The sequence below is a fragment of the Oncorhynchus mykiss genome, chromosome 4 (assembly GCF_013265735.2).
Source record: "Oncorhynchus mykiss isolate Arlee chromosome 4, USDA_OmykA_1.1, whole genome shotgun sequence".
NCBI classification, from domain to species: domain Eukaryota; kingdom Metazoa; phylum Chordata; class Actinopteri; order Salmoniformes; family Salmonidae; genus Oncorhynchus; species Oncorhynchus mykiss.
Genome location: NC_048568.1, coordinates 18276503 through 18298300, shown reverse-complemented (window position 1 = coordinate 18298300; position 21798 = coordinate 18276503). Strand labels below are relative to the sequence as shown.

Below are 21798 nucleotides of genomic sequence, written 5' to 3'. Positions count from 1 at the left end.
CCACAAAGAGAAGCTGGCACTAAGACCGCTCTCAACCAACTCTATAAGGCCATAAGCAAAGAAGAAAATGTTCACCCAGAGGCGGCGCTCCTAGTGGCCGAGTCTTTAATGCAGGCAAAATTAAATCAGTTTTACAATTTTTTTACCAGTATGTCACATACAGTGCCTTGCGAAAGTATTCGGCCCCATTGAACTTTGCAACCTTTTGCCTCATTTCAGGCTTCAAACATAAAGATATAAAACTGTATTTTTTTGTGAAGAATCAACAACAAGTGGGACACAATCATGAAGTGGAACGACATTTATTGGATATTTAAAACTGTTTTAACAAATCAAAAACTGAAAAATTGGGCGTGCAAAATTATTCAGCCCCTTTACTTTCAGTGCAGCAAACTCTCTCCAGAAGTTCAGTGAGGATCTCTGAATGATCCAATGTTGACCTAAATGACTAATGATGATAAATACAATCCACCTGTGTGTAATCAAGTCTCCGTATAAATGCACCTGCACTGTGATAGTCTCAGAGGTCCGTTAAAAGCGCAGAGAGCATCATGAAGAACAAGGAACACACCAGGCAGGTCCGAGATACTGTTGTGAAGAAGTTTAAAGCCGGATTTGGATACAAAAAGATTTCCCAAGCTCTAAACATCCCAAGGAGCACTGTGCAAGCGATAATATTGAAATGGAAGGAGTATCAGACCACTGCAAATCTACCAAGACCTGGCCGTCCCTCTAAACTTTCAGCTCATACAAGGAGAAGACTGGTCAGAGATGCAGCCAAGAGGCCCATGATCACTCTGGATGAACTGCAGAGATCTACAGCTGAGGTGGGAGACTCTGTCCATAGCACAACAATCAGTCGTATATTGCACAAATCTGGCCTTTATGGAAGAGTGGCAAGAAGGCCATTTCTTAAAGATATCCATAAAAAGTGTCGGTTAAAGTTTGCCACAAGCCACCTGGGAGACACACCAAACATGTGGAAGAAGGTGCTCTGGTCAGATGAAACCAAAATTGAACTTTTTGGCAACAATGCAAAACGTTATGTTTGGCGTAAAAGCAACACACTATCCCCACTGTCAAACATGGTGGTGGCAGCATCATGGTTTGGGCCTGCTTTTCTTCAGCAGGGACAGGGAAGATGGTTAAAATTGATGGGAAGATGGATGGAGCCAAATACGGGACCATTCTGGAAGAAAACCTGATGGAGTCTGCAAAAGACCTGAGACTGGGACGGAGATTTGTCTTCCAACAAGACAATGATACAAAACATAAAGCAAAATCTACAATGGAATGGTTCCAAAATAAACATATCCAGGTGTTAGAATGGCCAAGTCAAAGTCCAGACCTGAATCCAATCGAGAATCTGTGGAAAGTACTGAAAACTGCTGTTCACAAATGCTCTCCATCCAACCTCACTGAGCTCGAGCTGTTTTGCAAGGAGGAATGGGAAAAAATGTCAGTCTCTCGATGTGCAAAACTGATAGAGACATACCCCAAGCGACTTACAGCTGTAATCGCAGCAAAAGGTGGCGCTACAAAGTATTAACTTAAGGGGGCTGAATAATTTTGCACGCCCAATTTTTCAGTTTTTGATTTGTTAAAAAAGTTTGAAATATCCAATAAATGTCGTTCCACTTCATGATTGTGTACCACTTGTTGTTGATTCTTCACAAAAAAATACAGTTTTATATCTTTATGTTTGAAGCCTGAAATGTGGCAAAAGGTCGCAAAGTTCAAGGGGGCCGAATACTTTCGCAAGGCACTGTATGCAAACAGGGAAAAAAAATCCTAGACCACCTTTACTCCACATACAGAGGTGTGTACAAAGCTCTCCCCCACCCTCCATTTGGTAAATCTGACCACAAGTCTATCCTCCTGATTCCTGCTTACAAGCAAAAACTAAAGCTGGAAGTACCAGTGACTCGCTCAATACGGAAGTGGTCAGATGACGCGGATGCTACACTACAGGACTTTTTCTAGCACAGACTGGAATATGTTCCGGGATTCATCCAATGGCATTGAGGAATAACCCACCTCAGTCATCGACTTCATCAATTAGTGCATCAATGACATCGTCCCCACAGTGACTGTACGTACATATCCCAACCAGAAGCCATGGATTACAGGCAACATCCGCATTGAGCTAAAGGCTAGAGCTGCCGCTTTCAAGGAGCGGGAGACAAATTCGGATGCTTATAAGAAATCACGCTATGCCCTCAGACGAGCCATGAAACAAGCAAACCGTAAATACAGGATTAAGATTGAATCCTACTACACTGTTTCTGACGCTCGTTGGATGTGGCAGGGCTTGAAAACTATTACGGACTACAAAGGGAAACCCAGACGCGAGCTTCCCAGTGATGCGAGCCTACCATACGAGCAAAATGCCTTTTATGCTCGCTTCGAGGCAAGCAACACTGAAGCATGCATGAGAGCACCAGCTGTTCTGGCTGACTGTGATAATGCTCTCCGTAGCCGATGTGAACAAAACCTTTAAACAGGTCAACATTCACAAAGCTGCTGGGCCAGACGGATTACCAGGACGTGTACTCAAAGCATGTGCGGACCAACTGTCAAGTGTCTTGACATTTTCAATATCTCCCTGACTGAGTCTGTAATACCTACATGTTTCAAGCACACCACCATAGTCCCTGTGCCCAAGGAAGCGAAGGTAACCTGCCTAAATGATTACCGCCCCGTTGCACTCACGTCGGAAGCCATGAAGTGCTTTGAAAGGTTGGCCATGGCTCACATCAACAGCATTGTCCCGGACACCCTAGACCCACTCCAATTCGCATACCGCCCCAACAGATCCACAGATGATGCAATTTCAATCGCACTCCACACCGCCCTTTCTCACCTGGACAAAAGGAACACCTATATGTGAGAATGCTGTTCATCGACTACAGCTCAGCGTTCAACACCATGGTGCCCACGAAGCTCATCACTAAGCTAAGGACTCTGGGACTAAACACCTCCCTCTGCAACTGGATCCTGGACATTCTGATGGGCCGCCCCCAGGTGGTAAGAGTAGGCAACAACACATCTGCAACGCTGATCCTTAACACTGGGAGCCCTCAGGGGTGTGTACATAGTCTCCTCCTGTATTCCCTGTTCAGCCACGACTGCATGGCCAAACATGACTCCAACACCATTAAGTTTGCTGACAACACAACAGTGGGAGGCCTGATCACCGACAACGATGAGACGGCCTATAGGGAGGGGTCAGAGAACTGGCAGTGTGGTGCCAGGACAATAACCTCTCCCTCAATGTGATCAAGACAAAGGAGCTGATCGTGGACTACAGGAAAAGGCGGGCCGAACAGGCCCACATTAACATTGACGGGGCTGTAGTGGAGCTGGTCTAGAGTTTCAAGTTCCTTGGTGTCCACATCACCAATGAACTATCATGGTCCAAACATACCAAGACAGTTGTGAAGAGGGCTTGACAAAACCTTTTCCCCCTCAGGAGACTGAAAAGATTTGGCATGGTTCCCAGATCCTCAAAAGGTTCTACAGCTGCACCATGAGAGCATCCTGACCGGTTGCATCACAGGCTGGTATGCAACTGCTCGGTATCTGACCGCAAGGCGCTACAGAGGGTAGTATGAATGGCCCAGTACATCACTGGGGCCAATCCTTCCTGCCATCCAGGACCTATATAATAGGTGGTGTCAGAGGAAAGCCCATAAAATTCCAGTCACCCAGACTCCAGTCACCCAAGAAATAGACTGTTTTCTCTGCTACTGCACGGCAAGCGGTACCGGAGTGCCAAGTCTAGGACCAAAAGGCTCCTCAACAGCTTCTACCACCAAGCCATTAGACTGCTGAACAATTCATAAAAATTGCCACCGGACAATATACATTGACACCCCCCCCCCTGTCCCTCTCTTATACACTGCAGCAACTCGCTGTTTGTTACCTATGCATAGTCACTTCGCCTCCACCTACATGTACAGATTACCTCAACTAGCCTGTACCCCTGCACACTGACTTGGTACCGGTGCCCCCTGTATATAGCCTCGTTATTGTTAGTCTTATTGTGTTACTTTTTATTATTACTTTTTATTTTAGCCTACTTGGTAAATATTTTCTTCTTCTTGAACTGCACTGTTCTTTAAGGGCTTGTAAGTAAGCATTTCACAGTAAAGTCTACACTTGTTGTATTTGGCACGTGGAAAACAAAGTTTGATTTGATTTGGAAAATGTCTCCTTGAGATGACATTTGTATTCACGTACAGAATATGTTCTAACATGGTAGTTCCCTAAAGATGATCAAACCTACAGTAGCATCTTCATCTGAACAACCAGGATGACCAGACCAGCTCTTTAAAACCCAGATCTGCACCGATCATGTCATATGAATTGTTATTTTAAATTTAGAATGACTCTTTAGACTGGCCTATGTCTCTATATTATATTGGGGAGATTACTACAACTATAATTGCCTATTACTTTTTACATCATTATCAGAGGGACCGCAGATGATTTACTCTCCAAATCAACGGTAAAAGATAATCATGCTAGGGCAGTTAGTAGAAATAACTATGGTTCCGTTATCCGAACACCTGCAGCGTATAATTTATCTGCACCACATAAAACAAAAAAAATTAGTGACAATTAAATGTGTCTGAAGGCGCTTTGTTTTCCCAGAGCCACTTTTTCATTTTGACAGAATGCGTGTCTGTGCAAAGATGAACTCAATAACACACCACACTGGTTTTAAAAAGTAAGATAACATCTTCAATAGGTGTTCAGTACAATTACTGAAGTGCTGCCACTACTCAGAATAAATTCATAGACTTATGAAAAGTGCAAGAGCATTCGTGACGTTTACACTCGCTATATAGTTTATACAGATATTTTTATTGATTGATTTGGTGGTTGTCCATTTCATATCGATTAAAATCACATCCATTTTCAAATCTTAGGTTATTGCCAAAATCATGTCTAGTTTAACTGTAACTGGACCTTGAATAATAATAATTTGCTGGGTGCTTATGTCATATTTGTACAAGTGTGTATTATATGCATGTGTTTTTTGCATTTCCCAACTCCACGAGACACCCTCGGAGAGTGGGGTCACGGCCAAGGTCAGCCATTACAACAGTGACCCTGGAGCAATCAGGGATTCTTCACCTTGTCGGCTCAGGGATTCAAACTAGCGACCTTTCGGAATCATCAGGCATTGATGGTTGATATTTCACTGCACCAGCTGATACTTCCTCGACTGGTGTATTCTGACATTTTCTTGGGAGAGCTAAAGGACACCACTCGAGGGACTGTATTCAGAGCTGGTTCTGCTCTTTTTATTGATTGACCCAAATATGTTGTGAGTTCCTCGACATGGCGCTTCTTCTCCCCCAATAGCACCAGTGGTGGCAACACGAGAAATCAATTTACACCATGGCTGAAATGCAGCAGGCCCCTTTGCGCAACAGAGGCGAGAAGTACCCTGATCCTCCATGTAATGCAGTAACCTCACAGCTTCAGTGCATCCATACACTCTCCAAGTCCTCATAAAGCAGTAAAGCTATCCTGAGAAGAGGTATGCATTTTTAGCCCCAGAATAGTTTATCATTGGAAAATAATAGAGGATGTATTGTTTATGCTTGTGGTTTTATTCAGTGCAAATAATATAAATCAGTCATATAACCCAACTCCCTCGAATCCAATTTTGCAAGGTTTTCAGTGACAAATGCAACACATGACATTTGTCACTTTCACCTTACTTTCAGCATAATATAGTTTACTTGCTTTGCTTGTTCTTCCATTCTTGATGGCATCCATGTGGTTACGACAGAGATGTGTTATTTTTAGTGCTATCAAACATCAGTCTTTAAAGTGCTAAATTAGCCGGCAGGGTGTACTAATGGATTCCATCTTTTAGACACCATCTGGGGTTTGAACTATGAAGGTCAATTAAAGTAGAGCGCTACAGAAATGACAGTGTGGCATTACAACCAGCTTGTCATTTCTGCATGTACTGTATGTCTTCAAACCACTCTGTTCATGTAATCTGCACTCCAGCCACAGTTAGGACAGACTATTGCCGTGTGTCCTCACTTCAGCAAGTGGTATGTTGGAGTATGAATTCATCCTTTGCCTGATAGGATGTTCTGCTACCTGTTCCACCCTACTGTTTGTTGTAAGACTCTCTGGATCAAGTGGGTTTAGCTGTTTAGTCTAGATGTTGTTGAGCTTAATTATGGGGAATATCACAACTTTGAGTACAAGCAGATGGCCGTCAAACAAAACAGCACATTATTTCACTGATGTTTAAGCTCAAAAACCATTAATCAAGTATCCAAACAAAATAAACTAAGGAAGTGGCCACAGATGGCTGTTGGATATTTTCTCATTTTATGATGTGTGGCACTGGCTGGATGTGTCATTGAAACAAATAAACATAACTGAGAAAATGTTCAACCTAAATTCAACAGGTTGGAACATCTGATAGACATATGCGCTACTAAAACATTATTTGATGTTTGATTCAGTTGACGTCTTTGGATTTTACATCATTATTTCAAATAGAATTATTGCAAGTCAAATCCTTTTCTGAGAGTGAAAACTATTTCTATCAGTATATCAAGAATCCCAAAACTATGTGGATATTTTTTACAATTCACCAAATAACATGACAGGTGTATGAGTTGATCCCTTTCAGAGGACAATATCACACCTCTTAATGCAGAGGAAAATAGGGGCAGTAGCAATACTACTTTTGACCAGTCAGATACTTGTCACAGTCAGTGTAAATGACATGCCAGATACATTTAAAATGGGATACCTTACATCCTAAGGCACCATTATCAATTGAAAAAGTCCAATCATGTTGGTGTCATGAACTCATCTAGTCGAAAGTGATTTTTAACAAAATGTAGCGTTACATGGAGTGGAACAAGGAAACCCAAGAGCAGACTCCGACGAGGAGACTGGGATGAAGTAACCAAGGTGGTTATTGAAACACTGGGAAGATGGAATGCAGGCCAGGGGAAGCTCGGGTGGGTTGCAGGAAACCAGGTGCTGAGGCTGGAGCGAGAGGGGTTGGGACAGGGTAAGCAGGTCCGGAGGGGAATCCAAGGGAGCAGTAGTGTGGGGAATCCAGGGCAGAGTAGCAGGATGAGGAGACGTGGGACTGGAGACAGGGACCAGAGTCAGAGCGGGCAGAACTGTAGCGGAGGGGAAAACTGTGTCAGGCAAGGAAAACAGGCACAACAGGATTACAGGATCTAGATAGTAACAAACGGCTAGAAATGTGGACTGAGCAGAGATTACGATCTGGCAGTGTGGAAGTGGCAGGACTGAGTATTTGTAGAGGTCTTGATTATGGAACAGGTTGCAGCTGGTGGGGATCTGCTCGGACTCCAGCACACCTGTCTCTGCCCACACAATCACACACACAGAGAGAGGGAGAGGGAGAGAGCACTGGGGGAGTGGTGGCAGGTCAAGGAGACACAAGATGAGCAGTAGAGGGCGTGGCAAGAGCAGATGTAACAAGTAGCCAGCAAGAGATGAAATGAACATAGTGCATTAGTGAGTCAACCAGTGTTGTTTTGATGAAGTCATTCTTTGTATGGAGTTTGAAGTGGTTCATCCTCACCTGACTCCAGGAGGCCTTGATGAATCAAAGACATGTTTTCTTGGAACATCTCATCAACATTCTGCCTGCTCTCTCTCAAATCGTATGTGTACTCTGATAACTTTGTGTTTCAGAAATTCTTTATACAGCTAATGGGAAAGGAGTTGGGAAGGTGGATCAATATTTCATGAGGGATATTTATTTTGTCAAGACTGTGGCAGACACACAGGACCCAAAATCGCTACTTTGTTTTTAATAATCTGTTAACCTAGGAGACTGCCAGAGGAATCTCAACAGAACAACCGCATTGATAGAAGGCCACTCAATCCATATGTAATTCAGTTTAAAACATCAGTACTTTGTCTTGCTTTACAGTTTCCAAAACAATCCAGTCTTTTGCCCCTCCATTAAATATGGGTATTATACTGTAATACTGTGTGAGACAAGACAACATCATTCTCAATTTGTCCATTATTGTTTGCTTGACATTTTTTTCAAGACTGTAAAAAAACAAGACTCTAGCAGTGGGTTTGTGAGATCATGCTGCACTGTATTTTTTTCTAGACTTCAATACCATGTGCCATGCATGCACATTCCATATCCATTCAAATATATATTCTAAGTTTAGGCCTATCTAAAACTATGTGTGTAAATCCCTTTCAATATTCTTACAAGACTCAGTCCTGTTTATCTTGAAGGCAAACACAATTTCACCGGATTGTTTCAGCGCAACAAGGTTTTAGGTTTTAGGCCAGCAGGACAGTTTGCAGGGAAGATTGTTCTCACTGTCCCACGGAGTATATAGTTAGCAATCCAGAATCAACCGCAGGTACAAAGGCTAGTGTCCCTGCACCTATGGGAATCTCACTGACAATCTGCCTCGCTTACAGCCTCCCACAACCTGATTAAACAGGACCTTCCCAGCATTACCGTTCATGGGGGACACGTTCAAAAGCCCTATTCGTATAGAGTGAAGGAGGGATGAATGTGGGCACTTTGTCACAGGTGAGAGGAAGCTTCACAAGGCTCGCTCATCCGGCAGCAGTACTGAATGCGCACTGTGCTTGGTGATACAAAATAAAATAAAAACTCCCAAAGTGGATCCAAATCCTGCCTTACAGATACATTCTCATTAGGTATGTTTTAATGGTCACCCCCTAGGACATCCTTATCAGTATGGCTGGAAGACACAGGCACAGTGGGGTAGAATAATGATTTTCTTATGAACCGCGCTCCGGGTGATGTCCATCACATACAGTACCTCTGAACCTAGAGGGTGTCAATGCTTGTTCTCAGGCCAGCATTAAAACCTGAAACCTTCAACTGTCACCAGGGGTTGCTGGGAAGCACCAGGAGGAAGCTGGCACTGGCTTCATCACATGATTTCCTCACCAGATGATAGAGGACTATATTTGCCAGAAAGGATACAGTGCTGTGGAAACAGATGCATATATTGTAGAATGAGTCAAATATGTGAATTGATAATGGTGTGTTTTAATATCCTAGACAGTTGCATAAGAATTACACAATAATAACTAAAGGATTTTCAGTCAGGTAAGTAGTGTATGCAGTAAAATCTCAAAAATGAAAGAAATTGTTTACAGAGCATTCTAAAGCAGAAAGAATGAGTAGCACTGAGCTGAACTCATAACATGTTGGTGAAAAGGACACTGCTCTACAGATTGACACACAGAGCTTGTCTAAACATGCAGGACCAACATGGACACCAATATGACAATGATGTATGGCCTGTGTAATAAACCACCCTCCATAAAAATGCACAGAATATTTTTCAATCAGCTCCTAAACAGCACCTGATGGCTGGCAGGCTTTCACACCGCCTTATACTTCATAGACTACTGTATATGGCGCTGGGACAGAATTTAATTTGTCACTCCAATACCCTGTTGCTGTGTTTTCATTCTTGATGTATACAGTATTTATTCCTCCGAATTAAAAGACTTATGGAGACATTATGCCTGACGTGAATAGTTAATTGCTCTTAACCCAGAAAATTCCGTCTTGTTGGATATTATTATTTTCATTCACAGTTGTGATCTAGAGCAATGGAATCAACTCACTTGGACAAACAGTAAGTACTGTAATTGTGCACAAATATTGTGGGTATTTGTTATTTGATAGCACCTGATTTCTCTTGAAACCCACTTGTGGTTCCGCTGACCTGTAGCTGTTACTGATAGAGCTGAGATGCTCCACTGAGCTCTCTGTTGCCCTGAGGATGGTGAGCTCCCATGTGGGCTGATCCCTACTGTACCTGGGCCACTGCTCTGCCATCAGGGCGTATAATATGCACCGCAGACGGCCAGCATATACTGTATAACCCTAGGGGCCAACCTCTGTACTATAGTTTACCTGACACAATATATATCTTCAGGTCAGCTGATGGTCACTTACCACCAGTTCCTGAGAGCTCTGAGGCACGGCTGATGCTATCATCCCACTGGAGGGCGATGGGGTAGTTAAGGGTCAGCTGGCAGCCACTGCTGAGACCTTTGACCAATGAGGAAATCCTGCTGGCAACACATAATGGACAAGTTGAGGAAACAGTGTGAGCAAAAACAGCCTTCCAATGCAACACTACAGGGGAACATTCACAACAGTGGTTGTTGTTTAGACCCAAAGGCAGTAGTGAGTATTCCTCTCAGTAGAGCAGAACTGAGATGATTCAGCTTCTTTCTGTAAGTGTTGACAAAATGCTCCCTCATAGCATCATAGAAGTGGTGCATGGCCTGCCCCTGTGGTCATGGCTTGATAAGCCCAATGAACCCATACGGAAGGCAGAATGCAAAAGTAAAATGTGATTTTCACTTGAGCACACAGAATATTTTAAATGTATCATTCAGACACTAAATAGAACTTTCAAGTTACTGACTTGCAAATTATTTTTGCAAGAGATGTGGTTATTTTATGTTCAAGTCTGCTTGTACAGGTTTCAATGCATGTACATTTGATTCTGCCATACATTACCTTTGAACATAAATAAAAACAGACCACATTGAAATGTACCACCTGTTGATCTAGCATACCAACAGTTATACTCACTAGGACAGTGATCCAAAGCTTTTTGAATTATGCACAGATTTATTTTGCTACATCTCAGGCCACAAGATGGCATCATTTATTGCATTTGAGCTGATACGTGAACCGTACTCTTAGCACCTCTGTCATTAATTGATAGAGTTTAAATTAACTGTTAGAATTATATTTCAGAATTATATTTCAGAATGACAATTTTGAATAGTTTCTTCAAAAGTACAATGCATCATGATCAATCAATTAATCTAACAATCTTTATTTGAATCAAAATTTGCAACTTCCTGTATAAACAAGTTGTGTATCTAATGAAGCCATCTGTAACAAGGTGAACTGTTAAAGTACACTTACCAATAAATCAAAAAACAATATTGAAATCCAATGAAAATTATAGAACAATATCCAGCGAGCATAACATGGCATCAAGCAAAGGTCAGCATCTCTTTAGTCATCCTTTAAGTGTCACTAATATGCTAAATAAAAACGTTAAACTTTCACTATGTTATAAATGTGGCATTCCCAGATCTCCTTATGGTTTATTTAATAGACTTGCAATGAATCCTGCTGAATGTCTCCTGGCTTAAAAGATTGGGAAATGCATTATAACCTTGAAATCTTGGAGCACAGACTGCAAGCTGTCAAGCTTGTGACACATTTACAAGTACATCTAGCAAGGAGTGTTGCTGAAGTCATAGCGCACTACAACGATGACATACTGGACCATATTACAGAGTTATTACATTATTATCACACTTATTTCTATGCATTATCTTCATTATGAATCAGCCATTGAATCACCTACTCAACATCTAGTTCCCAATCTGTGCATTCCGGATTCACTCAAATAGGCTATAGATACAGGAAGACATCATAGAACATTTCGTTAAGGTTGAGATAGAAAAACGCATGTGCAGGTGTGCATCTGCAATATTTCGAGCACACACCTAAATAGTTCATATGGGCGACTGATACAAAAAGGGCTCTGGGCACGTCATGAGTAGACTACCATACACCACCAACTTCTGATAGCATGCTTTCTTATCGAATAGCTATAGTTGCTGCCAACGCCTCTTGAAATGATCGACGCTTCCACCATCCATTTCCATTGCTCACCGCGCATCCTCTACCAATAACCGCGGTCGGAGGCGCAGCCTCTCGTTGTGGGAGGTTCATCGCATGGTCCTCAGCTCTGAATGAGTGGAGGGGGATGCAGAAGGATTCGTAAACTCCACAGGACCCGTGGAATATGTAGAATGAGCCCCTATCTGCGAACTGTGGTTGTATTCGTAGTGGTTCACAGCCCGGTGAATGAAAGACGGAGAGATTGCAGCTTGATGCACTACATTACTTTGGAGTAGATTTGACGCGTGATCGTTGCAAGATTCTGTGCTGGACTGCCGACTGTTGAGGCGCGTGTCGTTCAGGTGACACACACACCGTTAACTTTACGGACTGTGTATCATTTATCTACTATGTAATCGGGAGCAAGTGGATGTAGTATACATGGGATCCCTAAAATTACGATCATGTGGATTTATTGAACTGTCACTCATTCTTTTTGCGTGCATTTATAGAGATTGAGAAAATAACCCCTGAAATAAAACTCAGTAGAAATTCGTGCGCTTTGTGGATCTGACTCAGTTGGATAGACATAATCATGGACTGTCATCAGACGAAGAATGTGCCAATGCATTGTATGATCCACAATCGTAGCGATTGGAATTGACATAGCCAGTCTACGCGGGCCGGAGAAGTATGGAGAGACAGGTCTAGATTCACTGGTTCGGATTCACGCGTTAAGAGCGCACTTTGGAAACTAGTGTTTTGCTCGGAAACTTTTATACCGGAGTCCGACGCACACAAAGATGACAGCAAACCGTTGTAAACACCACTATAAAATTGCATGAATAGAGAAAATATAGGTTTCTAAGTAAATCAAATGGGGGGGGCGGGGGGGGGGGTTGCTTATGGAAATATACTCGATTAATTGCTTATGATAAAAACAATACATTTTAGCGGTAAATGGAATGAGCATGGAATGAGTCTCCCGTATGGGAAGGTGACCTTTATCGTAAGTGGTGACATGTTTGTCAAGAAGTGCGACTCAGAGGCCCCTGAGAATGAAAGAACAATATTTTGCAAGATTTCTCTGGGATATGATGTAAAAGTATCACATTCTACTTTCTAGGTAAGGAAAAAAAGTGACCCTGCATCGGATGGCTTCCAATGGCTCTCCAACTTCTTTGGCCTTTATCCACAAGAATAATGATTTTTGTTAGTTAAGTGGCCCCAAAGCTATTCGGATCATTTAGGATGCTGTGTTTACATCGTGTTCATCCGGGTGAGAGGGCATCAATCAACGCTGGAAGCTTCGAAAATCAACAGTATCGCAGGTGTTTGTTACAAAAGGTAGGGCACATGTTTTCCCTGATACATTACTTAATTCACCAAACATTTGGTTTTGCTTCGAAGTTGAATTAAATCGATGATGAGTGACCTGAAATAATTCATTATTAGACTTTTGTCGAATTGCTTTGGCGTCAATCTCGTCCCCGCAGGCTAATTGCGCATGGGTGGAAGTGTCTGAACAATATTGCTTTGGTGTAGCACTAGCTATAGATTGTTACATCAGATAATGTGTTATAAGGAAACATTTTTGGTATCCATAACTGGTTGTTACAGGTTTGCCTATACAAAACATTCCCAGAGATTGTTCAACTAACCTGTTATTGGCGATACTATATTCGTTCTTGAGTCGGGCAAACATGTATCTTCTAAAATGTCCTGTGCGTTTTGAATTTAGAAAATGCTCCATTATTTATTTTTAAAACATTTTTTTTTTTGCTCCATGAAGTAATCCGACAATGTGTACACCTCCAACTTGTCTATTTCAAATATCATTGATTGAGACAGGTGGGTCCACCCCAAAGGGCTGCATGTCTCGATGATGGTCACCTGTCTCAGTCAATGAGAGAAGATTTGAACTAGACAAGATGGTGGCGTACACATTGTTGGACTACTTCATGAGGCAAAACATTTTATTTATTTGAACAGCATTTTCTAAATTCAAACGCACCATCTGCAATTGGACACTGACATTTTTGGCTGAATCGAGAACAAATATATTATCTCAAATACCAGGGTAGTTGAAAAATATGTGGTGAGATTTTGTATAGGCAAACCTTTAATAATGGCCAATAATGGATACCAAAAATCTTTGTTACACCAGATAATGTAATATGACCAATCTGTAGCTAGTGTGGAGCCATTGATTCTAATCATCAGACAATATGAATATTGATTTGTCTCAAATGTGCTGTAAAACACCAAGCAAACACTGTCAGTGATACCAAATGCAACTCTTTTCTCTGCAATCCATCATAATGCTCATCTCTGATTATCTGAAATGGAATCCAGCTATAATGTGATTTTCACGCTTTCTGTTCTATCTTGTGCACACAGTGACTCAGACCAGCAGCATGCTTACCTGTGGATAAGAGTGAGCCCCGTGGGTTGAGTGTGGACCCCCACGTCCTCCCTGCTCCTTCTCCTGCCTCGGTTCCCATCACCTTCAGCCCTACTGTCCACATGCAGGCCAAGAAGAGGTACCTGGTCGTGTCTCTAGGGGCCTGTCTTCTTCTGGTTGCCTACCTGTGGGGACTTCAGATTGGGGAGTTCCATCATCAAAACCACCACCAGCACCTCTTCAGAGTCGCCCAGAGCCCCGGCTTTAGCTTGCTCAGACAACGTTGGCCTGAGTGGACCCACCCGCTCAACACCTACTTGGAGGACGGAGAGCAGGAGGAGGACAGCCCTTTGCTCCACCACCAGCACACCTCTCCCAGGGAGAGGCGGGAGATCCGCAACAACATCTACAAGAGCAGGAGGTGCCGCATGGACACATGCTTCGACTTCAGCCGCTGCCAGAGGGGGTTCAAGGTGTACGTCTACCCCCTGCTGAAGGGGGAGACAGTGTCTGAGAGCTACCAGAAGATCCTGACAGCTGTCGAGGATTCCCGCTTCCACACCACAGACGTCAACGAGGCCTGTCTGTATGTGCTGGGCATTGACACTCTGGACCGGGACCAGCTGTCCAGCCAGTACATTCACAATGTCAAGGCTAAAGTACAGAGCCTTCCAACGTGGAATGACGGGAGGAACCACCTCATTTTCAACCTCTACTCTGGCACCTGGCCATATTACACAGAGGAGCTGGGCTTTGATATTGGCCAGGCCATTTTGGCCAAAGCCAGCATTGATATGGATCATTTTAGGCCACACTTTGATGTGTCCATTCCTTTGTTTTCAAAAGACCATTCCCAAAAAGGAGGGGACAAGGGATATTTGACACTCAAAAATGTCCCTCCATCAAGGAAATATTTGCTGGTTTTCAAAGGGAAGAGGTATCTGACTGGTATCGGTTCAGAAACCAGAAATGCTTTATATCATATTCACAATGGGGAAGATATCATTCTATTGACCACCTGCAAGCATGGGAAGGACTGGGAAAAGCATAAGGATGCAAGATGTGACCGGGACAATGAAGAATACTCAAAGTAAGTTCCCCTCTTGTATGTCCTTTCGCTGGTTCAGGGTCTGTTGGGGCTAACCACTGAAAGTGAGTCAAGTATTTCACAATGGCATGTTTCTCACTCTACAGCACAGGATGTAGACCGACAGTCTGACACAACATATCAAGAGGTTTATCCCTATTTCTGGATGACACATTCCTAGCACTGTGGATATTATCAAACTACAGTTGCTCATCCATGTTAGTTGGATTATCCTGACATGTTGTTTTTCCTCTCAATGTTTGCATCCAGTTTTACTTTCATATCTTGCTACAGTTTACAGTATCTATCTACCAATATTTTTAATCAGGTTTGTTTGTTACAGGTTGGGTGTGATGCTCTGCCTGTTTAAAAAAACTTTAGAATAACCATGTACTGCTAGTCTGCTATAGAGTCAAACTATATTATTTTGCTCTGCAGCCTGCAGCCTGTTGCACCGTGCAACACACTTGAGAGATCTGTGTACAAATAAAACCTCGCTGCATAACAACTCAGCATCAACAGCTGACAAATGAAAGGAGTTTGTAAGCAGTTGAGCAAAACGTTATGGGCCGGGTAGAGGAGTTCAGGATGACAGGGAGGTACAGTACCAGTCAAAAGTTTAGACACACCTACTTGTTCAAGGGTTTTTCTTTATTTTTTAAAACTATTTTCTAGATTGTAGAATAGTAGCGAAGACATCAACACTATGAAATAACGCTTATGGAATCATGTAGTAACCAAAAAGGTATTAAACAAATCAAAATAGGTTTTATATTTGACATTCTTCAAAGTAGCCACCCTTTGCCTTGACAGCTTTGCACACTCTTGGCATTCTCTCAAGCAGCTTCATGAGGTAGTCATCTGGAATGCATTTGAATTAACAGGTGTGCCTTGTTAATTTGTGGCATTTCTTTCCTTAATGCGTTTGAGCCAATCAGTTGTGTTGTGACAAGATAGAGGTGGTATACAGATGATAGCCCTATTTGGTAAAAGACCAAGTTCATATTATGGCAAGAACATCACAAATAAGCAAAGAGAAACAAGGGCCCATCATTACTTTAAGACATTAAGGTCAGTCAATCTGGAACATTTCAAGAACTTTGAAAGTTTCTTCAAGTGCACATGCAAAAACCATCAAGCGCTATGATGAAACTGGCTCTCATGAGGACCGCCACAGGAAAGGAAGACCCAGGCTTACCTCTGCTGCAGAGGATAAGTTCATTAGTTACCAGCCTCAGAAATTGTAGCCCAAATAAATGCGTCACAGAGTTCAACCCCTTTTTGACTTAAGCAGCTTTTCATACATGTTTTCCAATGGAAGAAGTGGTCAGAAAGTGACGTTTTGGATCTGAGTGCCAAAACATTTAGGAGATAAAGGTGACGTTTTGCATACCATAACACATCCATGTCTTTATCACTGGAAAATATCATTTAAAAGCTTACATACAGTGTTGTCAAACTATATATATTTTTTTTATCGGCATGTATCTAAAAACATGTTTAACATTTTTGATCATACGTTGTAGCTTAGACCGTATTTCACATCATCTGAGGTTTTTGTGTTGTGCCCGCCATCAGTTTAGACACAACATGCTCTTGAATATAGGGTGGGTGTCATTTCAATCATGGAAATAATTTATGGAATGGACCTATCCATTTAGAGCCCTGCAATTTAGCTGGTACACCATTTGAAATTTGTGTTGTATTGAAACTTCTAATTGCCACCACAAAGACGAGCCTCAAATGTCAACTTGAATGGTAATGCATATTCTATTTATATTTCAAAAGGTTTCCGATGGAGGATTGATAGTATCATTTAAAACAACAGATATTCCCATTCAAGTCAACATGATCTAGTGTGTGGACATCCAACCATCTTTGTGGTACCATTTGAAAGTTGAAATTTCAATTTTATTCCCATTTTTAGAACATTTATCAGCCAAAACATGACACCCACCCTGTATTCAAGAGCATGTTGACTTAACCGACGGCGGACACAACACAAAAACCTTAAATTATGTGAAATACGGTCTAAACTACAACATATGCAAATAGGAAAAAAAAAACAAGTATATGTGTTTTAAGATGATTGACATTAAAGGTTTAAATATGACAGTTTTTATTCCAAACATTATTTTAAAGAAATAATACAATAGTTTGACAACACTGTAAGCTTTTAAATGATATCAAGCTCAACCGTTTATCTTTTCCAGTGATGAAAACAACATGCATGTCTAAAGGCATGGTGGGGTTTTCAAAATGGCTGAATTTTAAGCACCTTTATCTCTGGAATGTTTTGGCATTCAGGTCCAAAAAGTACATTTCTGAGCTCTCCTTCAGTGGGCAAATATGTATGGACGGTTTCATTCAAATCACCAGGGGTGCTGTCAAGAAACTATTAAAATCCCCAAAACGAAATGTACGTAATCTCATCCTTAAACTTGCCTCATTTAACCTGGAATGACATGGGAAGCACTGACTCCCATTGTATCAGGCTCTCCTGATTTTGTTTTGTACGGCTGGGTTTCCTCCCGCTTGCCATTGTTGCAGGACGGGCATGTTTGTGCAGTGAAGACAATGTCATCACTGGTAATGCTCAGTCTTATGTACGTTTTTAACTTACTTTCCAGCCCTCACTGTTATTTCACTGCCTGGCTCGCCCTCATTGGTTGTTAGTATGAATGAATGTCCCACAGGTGTTTTTTTTAGAATGATCAGATATTTGAAGTGTGGAACACTTCCTGTTAGATATTTTAAGGGGGGTTTATTACAGTTCAGACTCTGTGCCAAATCATATCACAAACCTTTGTTTGATTTTGACAGCTGAGCTCATCTGGAAATCGGTAATATTAAACATCAGATTGCCTCCATCTTAAAAATATCTTCAAGCTCACAAAGAGAGAGATTGAATAGCACTGTTTGAAGAGAAACAGATGTGGCCTACAGTAGAAATCCAAAAGATTGATAACCAAAGATGTCAAATAACACTCTGACAGTTACAAAACATTCCACAATATTTTGTATATCAATACAGATACAATGTGGGCAAAACAAGGTACCCACTTGAAAATACTCACTGTGTGAATCAAATTGAAGGGGATTTCAAAGCCTCAGTCAGAAGAGTCAATAATTGGCTTTCAATTGAATTAAACCAAGGCTGAGGGATCGAGGAAGATCCCACCCCATGCTGGGCAGTCATGGATTGAAGTCAGATGATTTCACTATACTGAGATAACATCCCCAAGAACCCCACACGACAGGCCCACGTGTCTCAGTCACAGTTTAGCCATGAGGACACAACGTTCCTATTTGACATGGAAGATTTACATCATGACACTTATTTCATTATCAAAATGGTGTGGAAGAAGTCATCAAAGCTTGTGTGTCTCAGAAGCCAGTCAGATTTATTTGTCTGGTCCTTGTTCTTTTCAGCCTTAGGCTAGAGAGACCCTGCTGATAAGATGTATAGATAGGCTCTAAATTAGTTTCTCACTGTTGGGTGCTTTCTGCAGATCCATCACCAGCCATGAAAGTAACGGTCCTCCGACAGTGTTTTAATTATAGACTACAATTTAACATGTTGTTCCCCAGCCTTGCTAGCAGTGAAAAGTTCCTGCTATTACTGTAAATACATGTTACATGTCAAACCTGTTTGAATGGATTGTAAAGAGGCCTTAGAAAGACTAAAAACATATAAACAAAATTGGGAACGTTAAAAATAAAAGCCATAAATGAAAATCAATTAAAAATCTAAAAAATCTTTAAAAAATTGAAAGATGTGCATCTTTCAATTTATTTGCCACGGACATAAAGCGCTCTGCACGTCATCGTCGGTGGAAAAAGGACAGAGTATGGCAAGCGACAGCAGCGAAGTCCTATATTCCAAAACTTTGAGAAGTTGAATGAGAAGGTGGTGAAATGCAAACTTTGCGAGGTGAAATTGAGGTACAGTAATGGTAGTACAGGTGCAATGCTTAACCATCGGAAACGAACGCACCGTGAGACCCAAACTGTTTCTGGCAGCAACAACAGACAGACGGCTTTTTCACAAAAGAAGTGCGGTAAGGGACAGAGTTAGAAAAATCGTATCGCTCATTCCAGAACCGTAGTCAAAGATTGAGCATGTCGTCTTCAATGCCCTGATGGCATGTCTAGAACCAGACTACAACGTGCCATGTCAGAAAACTGTGATGGCCCGGGTGACGAAATTGTACAATGATTTCTTTGCAAGTACAAAGCGTGATCTCTTAAAAAAAAAAACATACACGGCGTTAACATCAGGTTGTTGGACATCTATGAACATGCTGTCATACGTCACTACAGCGAGCCGTCATATTGATGAGAAGTGGGACATAAAGTCCCATGTACTGACCTCTGAAAACATGGAGTGGCACCTAGCAGAGTGGGACCGAGGGACAGCAGTAATGTCAGCGCCATTGTCCGGGAAGATAGAACTTCATTGCCCGCTAGCGGTCATATGCAGGAGGACCATATTTAGCATTGTGAATTCACGTGAAATTATATGAATTTTTCTTAGTTTTAACAGGAAACCGATGAAAACAAATTTAAAAGCCGTTTAAACATTAAGCCATTTTTGAAATTTTTTTATTTGTCATGTCCCTATTTCCAACTGTATTTCATGCTGTTGAACTAACATCTCAGTTTCATATAGCAGAACAATGATATTTCCTGTGGCCTAGTTTTGTCTGAGGTCCAGTTCTAACCAGATTGCAGAGGTGTACTAGATGTGCAGTGTTTAACTTTCTGTCTGGTTTATCCTGAGAAAGGCAACTAAAAGACCAAGCAGGGATGCTTAATTCCCTTTCATAACGAGATTTATTTTTTCGAACTGGAGTCGATGCCTGCACTAAAATTGGCTTACGTTCAATGGACAACTGCAGACTGCACATTCAGTGCTCTATATTTTTGTTTGTGCATATATCTGACACAGTAAATCTTATTATTTTTAGCTAAAGATGCAGATCTTTGAGATGTAAATTGACAGCTGAAAGAAAAGGTGAGAATCTTCTATTCTGCAGAAATAAACTCATCAACATTTTGGGCATTAGGAATACAGTGCCTTCAGAAAGTATTCACAGCCCTTGACTTTTTCCACATTTGTTGTTACAGCCTCAATGTAAAATGGATTACATTGAGAATGTGTGTCACTGGCCTGCACACTACCCCATAATGTCAATTATCTGTAAGGTCCCTCGGCAGCAAGCATTGAATTTCAAACACCGATTCAACCACAAAGACCAGGGAGGTTTTCCAATGCTTCTCAAAGAAGGGTGCCTATTGGTGCAGACATTGAATAAGCATGGTGAAGTTATTAATGACACTTTGGATGGGGTATCAATACACCCAGTTACTACAAAAGATACAGGCGTCTTTCCTAACTCAGCTGCCAGAGAGGAAGGAAACTGCTCAGGGATTTCACCATGAGGCCAATGGTGGCATTTAAAACAGTTTAATGAGCATTTGTGTTTAATGCCTGTGATGGGAGAAACCTGAGGATGGATCATCAACATTGTAGTTACTCCACAATACTAGCCTAATTGAAAGAGTGAAAAGAAGGAAACCTGTACATAATAAAAAAATATTCCAAAACATGCATCCTGTTTGCATCAAGGCACTAAAGTAATACTGTAAAACATGTTGCAAAGCAATTCTCAGTTTTTGTCCTGAATACAAAGTGTTATGTTTGGGGCAAATCTAATACAACACATTACTGAGTACCACTCTCCAAATTTTCAAGCTATGGGTATGCTTTCATGTTGTGGGTATGCTTGTAATCGTTAAGGACTGGGGAGTTTTAGGACAAAAAAAAAATGGAATAGAGCTAAGCACAGTCAAAATTCTAGAAAACCTGGTTCAGTCAGCTTTCAAACAGACACTGGGACCTTTCAGCAGGACAATAACCTAAAACACAAGGAACAAATCTACACTGGAGTTGTTTACCAAATAGACAGTGAATGGTCCTGAGTGGCCAAGTTACAGTTTTCACTTAAATCTGCTGGAAAGTATATTGTTGTCTAGCAATGATCAACAATCAATTTGAGATTGAAGAATGTTGAAATTAATAATGGCAAATATTGTACTATCCAGGTGTGCAAAGCTCTTAGACTTACCCAGAAAGGCTCACAGCTGTAATCGCTGCCAAATGTGATTCTAACATGTATTAACTCAGGGGTGTGAATCCTTTAAAAAAAATTACAAAAAATTCAAAAAATGTGCAAAAATTTCTAAAGGCCTGTTTTCACTTCATTATGGGATATTGTGTAGATGGGTTAAACTTCTCAATTTTTCAACTTCAACTTAATATGAATCATGTCCAGCACCACCCCAACATAAACATATGTGAAAATGGTTTTGTAGTAAAAAAAGATACAAAGTGTTTCCGATGACATCACTGGTGTACAGCATGCTATTTTGACCAATTTTGAGTAGGTACTGCTTACTAATTGGTTGATGTCATTGGAAACACTTATGATTCTTAATCTTTTTTACTACAGGACATATAAATGTGCCATTTTCACATGTTGGGGTGGTGCTGGAGATTATGAGGTAGAACATTTTGAAATGTCCTTTTTTAAGAGTTTT

At 41.4% G+C, this 21798-nt stretch overlaps 1 protein-coding gene and 1 long non-coding RNA gene across 2 annotated transcripts in view; one reads left to right on the top strand and one right to left on the bottom strand.

The window, feature by feature from the left end:
* Nucleotides 1-7828: 7828 nt before the first annotated feature.
* LOC110522230 lies at nucleotides 7829-13490 on the bottom strand. Its single transcript, XR_002473273.2, has 3 exons — nucleotides 13366-13490; nucleotides 10004-10122; nucleotides 7829-9020 (listed from the first exon to the last, which is right to left on the bottom strand). It is a non-coding gene; the product is annotated as an uncharacterized LOC110522230 (long non-coding RNA).
* Nucleotides 11811-21798, top strand: part of LOC110522229 (exostosin-1) — a 264478-nt gene continuing 254490 nt past the window's right edge. Inside the window, exons 1-2 of the mRNA XM_021600447.2 lie at nucleotides 11811-13051; nucleotides 14105-15198. Coding sequence (XP_021456122.2) covers nucleotides 14231-15198 — 968 coding nt within the window. The 5' untranslated portion in view covers nucleotides 11811-13051; nucleotides 14105-14230. The remainder of the gene's footprint in view (nucleotides 13052-14104; nucleotides 15199-21798) is intronic.